The 10,025-nt window shown below is 41.0% G+C and overlaps 1 protein-coding gene across 1 annotated transcript in view; it reads left to right on the top strand.

Annotated features, from left to right (window-relative positions):
- RNF128 (ring finger protein 128) overlaps positions 1-7,812 on the top strand; it is a 12,922-nt gene extending 5,110 nt beyond the window's left edge. Inside the window, exons 2-6 of the mRNA XM_010170092.1 lie at positions 1,753-1,824; positions 2,423-2,505; positions 5,052-5,148; positions 5,985-6,153; positions 7,615-7,812. Of these exons, the coding sequence (XP_010168394.1) occupies positions 1,753-1,824; positions 2,423-2,505; positions 5,052-5,148; positions 5,985-6,153; positions 7,615-7,733 (540 nt within the window). The 3' untranslated portion in view covers positions 7,734-7,812. The remainder of the gene's footprint in view (positions 1-1,752; positions 1,825-2,422; positions 2,506-5,051; positions 5,149-5,984; positions 6,154-7,614) is intronic.
- The last annotated feature ends 2,213 nt before the right edge of the window (positions 7,813-10,025 follow it).

Genomic DNA, 10,025 nt, shown 5'->3' with positions numbered 1-10,025 from the left:
CTGCTCTGTTGATGTTACCATGTTTACTGCTGAAACTTTTGGGGCCCTCAGTGTTTACTCAGATGAGTATGTGGCTGATTCTCTGTGGCTTCAGTCTGAAACATTAACAAGGGGACCATCATTCTAAAGTTAACCGTAAGTGACATACAGAAACATGTATTGATGTCTGCAGCAACAGAACTTTACAAGCTTTAAAGAAAACTTGACTAGTTCTTGTTCCTAAAAAATATACTTGAAAACTTGCTTAACTCCTTTACCTTTGGATTATACGCATCTCTTCCTTGATAGTTGTTAACAGCTATTAACTATTAAAACTCCTAAAAGCACACACGTTGATGCTATATCTTACGACCACAAAACAACGCCAATATACAAATAGGTCATTTTGCACCAAAACTCTTTGACAGGGTCCCAGTGGACCATATAAATCAACTTGTTTACCATGAACTGCTTCAGCACAGGGAATCTTAGGCAGAATTGAATTACCAGTTCTCACTGAGTTTGTTAGGTGTCAGCAGCAGCAAACCTCCACCAACTTGTTCCTTCTGTGCTTGTGCCACCAGTGCTGCACCTTCATCCCAGAAGAATTCTTGTGATGCATAAAGGGACATAATGCTGGAAAGCTAACAGTGTGGGGTTCCTGCACAGAGCAGCTGAATTGGGAAGAAGATTTTTGGTGAGCTGCAAAACTTGTGTCTAGTCTGTCCCTAAGACAAGTGCCATGTTGCGGTGGCACTGCCAGGGCTGCCTGATACGCCTCCGTGTCCCGAGGCAGTAAGTGCAGCGGGGAGGGAGAGGGCAGTCATAGTCCTGTTGGGGGAACAGCACCAACCTGTGACCTTTAAACAGGGATGTTGGCTCCTGTGCTAATTAAATGCTTTGCAGTGACAGCTGGACAGCAACAGTTGCCAGGCAAGCTGGGCTTCTGCTGCCCTGCTATCCTGACCACAGCAAGCACATTATTGCATGAAGGGGGAGGCTTCCTCCTCTGCTTTCATCAAAGCTGCCCTGTAATCCATAATCCACCTGGGGCTAGTCATTTGATTTGTTTCACACCTTGTGTTATGGGGAGGGGGAGAAATAGCTCTGAGCCTATTTATTTATTTTATTTTATTCCTTCCCACTTTGTTCATGGTACTTTGAATCAATATTGAGATAAAACTGCATTCTTCCACTTGACAGGAGCGGTGGGTGCTAGGAGGCTGCCGCGGTGTTTACGTGCTCTATAAAGCAGGCAGGGCAGAGGACTAGTTCAGGGTGTGTTGGTGGCAGCTGAGCTGATTGATAAAGAATCTCACCTTTCATCAGGATGTGAGTTTGTGGCAGGAAGTTGTCATAAAGTCAGTAGTTGAAATTACTGATTGTCAGACTTGGTGTTCTGTCTTCTGGACTAAGTCAAGTTGAAGGCTTCTGTTTGTTTTGGCTAGGTCTAATCTGATGAAGGTTTTATCTTACATCTTCTCAAAGAAGAAACCATTGAGATTCCTGTGCTTTATGAAAAGGCTCTGTAAAAACAATGCATATGCAAATTCCTTGTTGGTGTGTCACCCAGAGTCAATAACCACATCAGTATGTCCCGAAACTCTGTTTTGTGTTGTCTCTAAATAGCATGGTCATGCTTACATGGCTTGTTTTGATAACATCTGGGTTATAAAACTGTTGCCTGCTTGCACTCGGCACCTTGGTAAGTATTAGTAACTCCCACTTAAGAGAAAAATGACTGTGTTTAACCAGGACTGCTTTCTGTTACAGCGACAGCTAAAGGCCAAGGCTAAGAAGGCCATTGAACAGTTACAGCTGCGCACTCTGAAGCAAGGGGACAAGGTAGGACTGATTTTCTAATCTCCCGAGCGTGATGGCACAGCCTTTGCACAGAACCCAGAGTGTGGTCCTTGGTACTGGAGCAGGATGCAGAAGTCTTTGAGTCCGTAACTGTCTCTTGCAGATATGGTTCCTCTTTCAGACCAGGTCCTTTTCTGGAGTGCAAGACTTTCCAATTTGCACATTCTTATAAATCAGTTTAATTTTTTAGCTGCTTGCTTGTAATCTTGCGGAGGTGAGAGGTTCTAATTTGCTGGCATGGATACTTCAAGGTAAACTATGGTATCTAATCAGCTTCCCTGCCTATTCTTTTTGTAACTAAAACTGGAGGTAGCAGTTTCTAAACCTCTGCAGTAGTGCCTCAAATAATCTAATGATGTTTTGCAGTTGGATTTCTAAACCATGGGATTAAAATTTCAATGCTTCTGTTAAAGTGTCGGTTTGACTATGAATAATCCACACAATGTGTTTATATAAGATTATATATGGGAGCTATCTTAGATTGCTTTAGCTAGACCCCTTTGTCTGCAGCAAATCTGACAGTAGTTCAAAGGAAGCTTTCAAAGTCTGTTAATGCTGTAAAATCATTTCACTGCTTTAGGAAACTGGTCCTGATGGAGATAGCTGTGTTGTGTGCATTGAGCTGTACAAGCCAAACGAAGTAGTGCGTATTCTGACTTGCAAGTAAGTTGTCTTCCAAACTGCCCCTTAATCCAAAATCTGGAAGCATGCCCCTTACTAGTTGCTCCCTCTGCTATGTTAACAAGGCTGGTCAAACTTTAATCAAGCTGTGGCACAGCAAGAATTTTTGAATCTCTGTCAGTGTTTTGAACAACAGGAACTGTGTAAATACACACCTGTAGCGTGCCCTGATGGCCTGTGTTCATAATTTCCTCTGTGAGTGTATTGACAAGTATAACTTGGCAGACCACAGTGCCTCTCCATGGGATGCCAGGGCTTTTTAAAGATTTTTCTTTGCTGCTGTATAAAAACATTACCTCTAAATTGCAGATAACTGGCAAAACTATGCCCATTTCTTGTCACTTACTTTACTAGTACTAAGAGGGTTGTGCTCTTGCTAAACTTGTTAAGCCATGATAACTTTTGCAGTTTACAAGAGAGCGTTTCTATTGTTGTAAGCAACATCTGAAATAGAGATCAAAATAGAGCTACAGCATTTTATTTGTCTAGAATTCTCTGCTGTTGTACCTCATTGCTGTGCTTCTGCAGGAGCAAGGTATTGGAGCACTAAGACTTTAACTTGACCACTCCTACAATGAGCGATGGAGCCTTTTCAGGGCTTAAGGAAACTTGCTTTTGTGGGGCTTCCCCCCGTGTCTGCTGAATGGGACTGCTCTGGCAAAGCTTCTAAAATCAGAGGGCTGCAATGTGAACGGCATACACTTTTTATGGGAAGAGGTTTTGTAACTCTTGGGGAGGGTTACAAAAAAGCACTTGGAAAATTTTTGACATAAGAAAAATCAAGTTCTAAAGAATGGAAAATCTGTAGCTGCTGTTGGGTGCCAAGCAGAGTTATTTGTCAAACACTATCAAATCTGAGTTGGGGTTACCTTTGCACAAGGTTACGCTTTTGCAAAAGCTTTCTCCGCTCCCAGGCAGTAGGACTTCTAAACTGTTCTGATATCAAGAAGTTGGCCTGTTAAGCTGTTTATCAACAAAATTTCTTCATCTAATGCTTAATAGTTTAGAAAAAAAACCAAAACTGAATAAGCTTGCAGGCATGTGTGCTAATGATTATTCAGTTCTCTTGTCAGGTTTATGCTAGTGGATAGTCTTGTTTAGTAATGAAGTAAGTCCTATGAGTACAGAAGCATTTAGACAGGCTCTAGATACTTTTGGCTGATAGGAGGCATGACTTCTCATTATTTCTGTATAAACCTTGTTAATCTTGATATGAACTTGCTAACAAAACATGGCTTACTGGGTTAAGAGCGAAGTAACTTCTTTTGAATGTATTCTTTATACACACATTTGCTGCCTTATGCTTTTACATACATTTGTGATGTTTCATTCCTCTTTGACCCAAATGTAGCTCTAAGAGGCACTAGCTTAAGATGACTGCATTTACGTAATCTTCACCAGTGGTGATCTCTGCCAGTAACAATCATATTCAATTCTCTTTTGCGTGAGTTACAAACTGGTATTTACTGTAAGAATGTAGTTGATGTTGGTGGTTGACCTCAACACTGAGACTGTACTTGTTGACAGCATTTACCTATATCCATGAAAGAAGCAATTGAACGCTACTGTGAGTCACATCAGTGGTATCAAAGTATCTGGGGCGTGTGTATTTGCAGAAGGCATTCTTGTCCAGATAGTCAAGGCATTTATAGTAGCAGAGGTACACAAGACCAGTATTAGGTCCAAGTACTTAAAATAGTCACACATCAAGGAAGTTTCAGGCTGTACTCTAGAGATCATGTTGGTACAGCTGGAAGGAGGTGATAGTTATGTGGGTTGAAGTGGAGAATCCTTGTATTATACTGGGGTGTAGGATACTGAGCACAGGATGTGGTGATCTCTGCGTTTGTCTCATAATAGAATTCTGATTAATATAGAGCAATGCCTGCCTGCCTTGCTGTTTCTATTCAGGCTGAAGGAACAGGCAGATTACATGATTTCAAGTAGTCTTCCTAAATCTGTGGCCTAATTCAGACCCATTGTGGAATTGAGTGTCTTCATAGAAGCACACATTTGCATCTGTTATGGCAGAAGTATATTTACTTTCTTGTGTACATAGTGACTGCATAGACAAAGTACATGTGTGGGAGTATAGTTTATCTTGAGGACGTAACTCTGTGAGATGATTTTTCTATGTAGTTTTAACAGAAACAAGTACTATTTAGTCACCTGCATGACAGATGTTAACCTTAAAGCTAAGGCTGAGATGTCAATATTTGTATTAATTAAATTATCAGGTGGGAATGTATTGTACACAGATTTTCAAAAATAAAAAGAAGCTTAAGACTGATGTAGCAAAGATGATAATGCTGAATTTTAGCAAGTTGTATAGAGATACTAATAAGCATAAACCAGCTACACATTGAGAGATGAACTATCCATAACTTTCAACTGAAACTTGTGGCAAAATAAGGTAATTCATTCTAGAATTAATACATTCTCAGTGTTTCTAAATGGGCTTTCATAGCTGCCACATAAACAGATTTCTTGGTGTGAAACCTAACTTGTTGGTGACCTTCTTCCACCAGCCATCTCTTCCACAAGAACTGTATTGACCCCTGGCTTCTGGAACACAGAACGTGCCCGATGTGCAAATGTGACATACTCAAAGTTTTGGGTGTGGAGGTAAGCCAGCAGTCTCCCATGGCAGGTGCCATCATCAGTATTACGCTGTGGTAGGAACCACATATTGAGCTATTTCATGCTGCCTCCAGAGCGCAGGTGATAAGCACAGGCATTGCTGTGTCAGTGGTGAGATGCTACAGGACTAATTGCCATGTCTCCTTTAGTAAGCCTGCAGCTGACCTGGTCTGAGTTGGTATCATCTAAAGCCTTGGGCAGAACATCAACCAAAACCGACTGTAATGCATGACTGAAGAATTGCTCTTAGCTCTTGCACTTGCAGCTAAGGGTGTTTCTCAAAGCTCCAGGCAGACTTTGATGACTTGTTCTGTCCCTGAAACCAGCCTCTATTCAGTTACCAAGTACCCAGAGTCCTTGAAAAGTGAATGTGGTGGTATGTATGGCTTTCCTGGAGCCACATGACTTCTAGGATACCTAAGGGTTTTCTGATGTGTTCTGTAACTGCTCGCTGTGGCAAGTGCCAGGGGAAGATGCTGTTGCCAATGCCTGACACTGCCTGGACCAGCTAAATGTATGCCAGAGTTTGCCCGTGAGAGGTCTGACTGAGTGGAAGGAAGAATCTATTTTCTTTGTACTGGGTGGTAAAAGGGAAGAGCTGGCTAATGACAGAAGCTGCATCTGAACTTCCCACTCAATTAGGCAGTAACTGGTTTTCACTTATGATGCTGGAGGTTAACAGCAGAGCTTTTTTCAATTTTAAATTCATTATTTTCTGGGTAAAAGTTCACTAGACTCCAGTCCTTGCAGGCTTTGGTCTCCTGGAAAGATGCAGCCTCCTACAAAGTTGTAACTTAACAGTTTTCTCTTTTTTCACAAAGGTGGATGTAGAAGAAGGGGCCGAGTCTGTGCAAGCCACAGTATCCAGTGGGACATCAAATGTCTCCACAGTCAATGAAGAGGATAACCATAGTGAAACAGCATCGTCTGGATATGCTTCTGTACAAGGAGCGGATGAATCTGTTCTGGAGGAACATGCACCATCAGAAAGTGCGTCTACTGTTTCACCTGGCTTGCTAGACTGCATTGCAGTTTGTTGCTTATGCTATGAATTAGGAGGGAGGTTGCCTTAGTAACATCTCAAAGTGCTTGAATACCTTGTTTTTCAGGGTAGTCTTAATCTTCCCTTTTGTTTTAGCACTTGGCTCTGGCACTTGGTTTTCAAACGAAACACAACCTAAATGTTAATTAAAAACTGAAGTCTATGAAAAGAGTAGTTAAAAATCAGAGGCTTATTACTTAAAGGCCAAAGAGATTTTTCTGAAGATGTCCCTCATCACATTGTCTCTTTGGAGATTTAATTTGGATGAGTGAGTGTCGCTTTGCCACCACATCTGTCTGCTTTAAGTAGTTAATTACTTACAGAAAACTTCTGGGGAGTCAGTTCTGGTCTAGCTTAGGTGATTCAAAAGAAAGATGACAAATACTTTAGTTGAATTTCAGATTTTGCCAAGGCTGAGTCATCCTTGAACACTTTCAGATAATTTTAATTGGAAAAAGACTATAAGCTTTTCCACATACCTTACTTTCTTGAACAATAGCAAACTAATTGAAAATGTCTTTTTAATGCTTGTTAGCTTTGCCAACATACCCTTCAATCTTTAAAATCAGTTTTGATGCTGATTTTAAAAATTTAAAGATTCCAGGTAAACAAATGAAATTTATTGTTCTCTGGATTGTGGAATGGCCTTGGGAAGAGGAGTAAGTGGGGAAGTTTTCAGAGATGAAAGGGATTTTCTGGCTGTGTCTGCTTAGAGAAGCTGAGTTGATAGGAAAGTGTGGGATTTGCTGCCTGCCTCCTGTGGGATGTGTTGCTCCAGTGAGTGACGTGTGTATGGGAGCGCCCCATTTAGGCACCCCAGTAGAGCAGAGGCCACTTGCTATAAACTATACATCAGAAGTTGAAATTGCATCCCTATAAGCAACTGAAGTGATGCTGGATTAGTTACATGGCTCAGGCCCTCATGTATTCTCATGTTGAGTGGCAAGGACAGACACTAACATCAGCCTAACAAGGTTAGTCTGTAAGGAGAAGGCTTTCCTCTCTCAATCAGTCTGTGTCACACAGTTTATCCTGAGCCTAGCCTCTAGAAGTTGCTCTTGATGCCTGTCTTCAGCAGTTCTAAAGTTAAGCAAATTGTCAATCTCCTTATAGTTGGATTTTGTAGCCTCACATGGCCCTCTGCCACTTGAACATGCAATCTAGCCTTGCTCAGCACTAGCCAGAAGTGGGCTCCAGAGCTGAGCAGATACCTCTAGAAATGACAGGTAGTGTCAAGAATGGGCTCACAAACAGGAGGGGCAGCAGAAGAGTGGTAGTTGGTGCATGGCCTTGGATTTCCCACTCTGCAGGAAAAGACTGTGGGCTGTGGAAATAAAGCAGCATGGTTTGCTTTAAGGTTGCCTGTGTCACTTCTTAACTTGTTTTTTTCTTGGTTTTCTTCTGGACAGATGACAACATGCATCTTGTAAACAATGAATCCCAGCCCTCTGCTGTGAATGTCCTTCCACATGTTGACAACCCAAGTTTTGAAGCAGATGAAACACAAGTTCATGAAGTTGGGTCCTAAAAATATGCCCAGAAACACGGTGTAAGCCTTCTGCAAGGAGCTGCCTGCTGCCATTGTGTGTATAGCAAACATTGCAAGACTGTAGCAGAAGAATATTGCCTTGGCAATGCTGAGATCAAATAGACTTGTTCAAATCATAATTGTATGGTTTGCCATTCTTAAAACTGCATCTTCCATTTAGAATTTAGTTTTAGTACTCTTCAGATAAAGCTATCTTAAACATAAAGAAAAACATCAGATTTTAACACTAAAACAGAAGTTCCATCTTCAGCAAAGCGTCTCTTCAGTGTTTGAGTCATTTAAATAAGAAGATTCTTTATGATGTAGCTGTCTCTACTGGGAATTGTTTTGACTTGGGGTTTTTTTGTTGTTTGTTTTAATTCAAGTGGATTTTTATTGTAAACAAATTGATTTTGATCTGGTCTAATACTTACCAGACACAGTTTAGTTTAAAGCAACACTGTATTTAATATTTCAGTGCACTAATTTGATAGGAGAAGGTATAAACTAATGCCTGTCAAACTGGATTTTGCCCATAGTGTCTTTGGTTCTCTAGTAAACCCATTGATTCTCTACCTCTCAACTCCAGCTCACCAACCACACATTCCTAAAGGGAAAAAAATTGCTTCAGGCTGACAGGCCAAATCTGACTTGCACAATACTGTAAAGGGAACAATTGCAGGAACTTTTCAAACCTGTTAATATTAGACAGTCTGAAAGATCCTCCATGATTTTTGAAGTTATAACCCTCTCTAGCACCAGCAATAGGCCAGAGTCCTGGCTTTGTGAGAGTCTGGGATGACTTCAGGAAGACTGAACTAAAGATAAAAAGATAACAGATCCTTTGGGAAGAATCTGTGTTTTGTTGAGAAAATTATCCAGCCTCCAAGAAATGCTGGACTGTTGCTGTGCGTTCTTGGCTGTGTGCTAAAGCTGCAGGGAGAGCTGATGTCCTGTAAACATAACAGATGACTGAAGAAGTTGTCTGCCATCTGTGGGGAGTTGAACTGGAGTCGAGGAGAAACACTGGGTGCCTCAACAGTAAGTGTAGGGCCTTGCCCAGTGAAGGTAACTAAGGACATCTTTCAGATGCACTTTATTTTTTTTTTTTAATCTCTGTATCTCTGGCTTATTTCTAATGTTGGCAGAACTTGGTCTTAAAGCCAGCAATAAAGTACTATTGAATCTGGAGGGAAAAAGCAATGCATTTTCTTAGCTATAGTACAACTAAAATAGTTGTAAATATTTCATGATTTGTATTGAATTTGAATATGAAAATGTAAATAAAACTATATTTTGATGACCTTGACTGACATTAAATGTTAATTACCAGCTCTCATATGGAAACAGATGCTGAATTTGCTCTGTCCTGCAACCCCCAAACTCATTCAGTTTTGGGAGGTCAAAAAGCGCAGTGCTTGCTCAAGCTAATTGGAATAAGGAGTGCTAATTATGTACAGGGTGCTACCGTTACATGGATTGAAATTCTGTTGAGAGGCTTAAGCCAAGTAGCTGTACTCAAAGAAAAACCAAGCAGGTTCGGGTGTGTTCAGTGAGCTGTTTGATATACCTCTGACTTGTTCTTCTAGGCATGTTTGGCACAAGGCATGAACTCTTCAGATCAGACAGGTCACATCTTGCTTTCCTCTGTCAGGTTGCTTGGCATCCCTCCCATACTTAAAAGTTTATGCTTGCTTTGTAAGATGAAGCATTTTAAAAACAATTAAATGTCCTTTGTTCTGTACTATACTATTAGATGTAGTAAAAACTTGTCACTCCCCTGGCCAGTTTGGTAGTAGTTAGTCTTGTGTTACTTTTTAGCTCAGTTCCAAGTCTGGTCTAGGAAGCATGAGTGGGTTATGGGATCAGATTGCAAAGTTGAGTATAATTGGACTTTACTCTGAAGCTGTATTTTGCTGTGATTGCCTTTCTAGTCTACATTCTCATTGTCCCAGGATGCTTATAGCCTAAGAATATAAAACTCTGAATGTTCTGCTAGGAATGCAAAATAGCATCTTGCTCACCTGAATGTTGTCTTTGCCAAGTACTTGGCATCTCAGACAATGAGGCCTGAAGAAGCTGTGGGATTCAAGAGTTCTCATGTACTTCTGCATGTTTGGTTTTTTCCCTTTTCTTTTCACATCCTTCTTAGAACTAATGACACCTTCATACTGTGGAGGAGGGAGGTGTTTTGGCAGATTCTTGTTTTTCCCTGAAATATGCTGTGTCCTTACCCAGGGAAGTGGTGGAGTTGCCATCCCTCAAGGTATTTAAAAGGTATGTAGATGAGGT

The sequence above is a fragment of the Antrostomus carolinensis genome, unplaced genomic scaffold, assembly GCF_000700745.2.
Source record: "Antrostomus carolinensis isolate BGI_N321 unplaced genomic scaffold, ASM70074v2 scaffold43436, whole genome shotgun sequence".
Lineage (NCBI taxonomy): Eukaryota > Metazoa > Chordata > Aves > Caprimulgiformes > Caprimulgidae > Antrostomus > Antrostomus carolinensis.
This window is presented reverse-complemented; position numbering and strand designations above follow the sequence as displayed.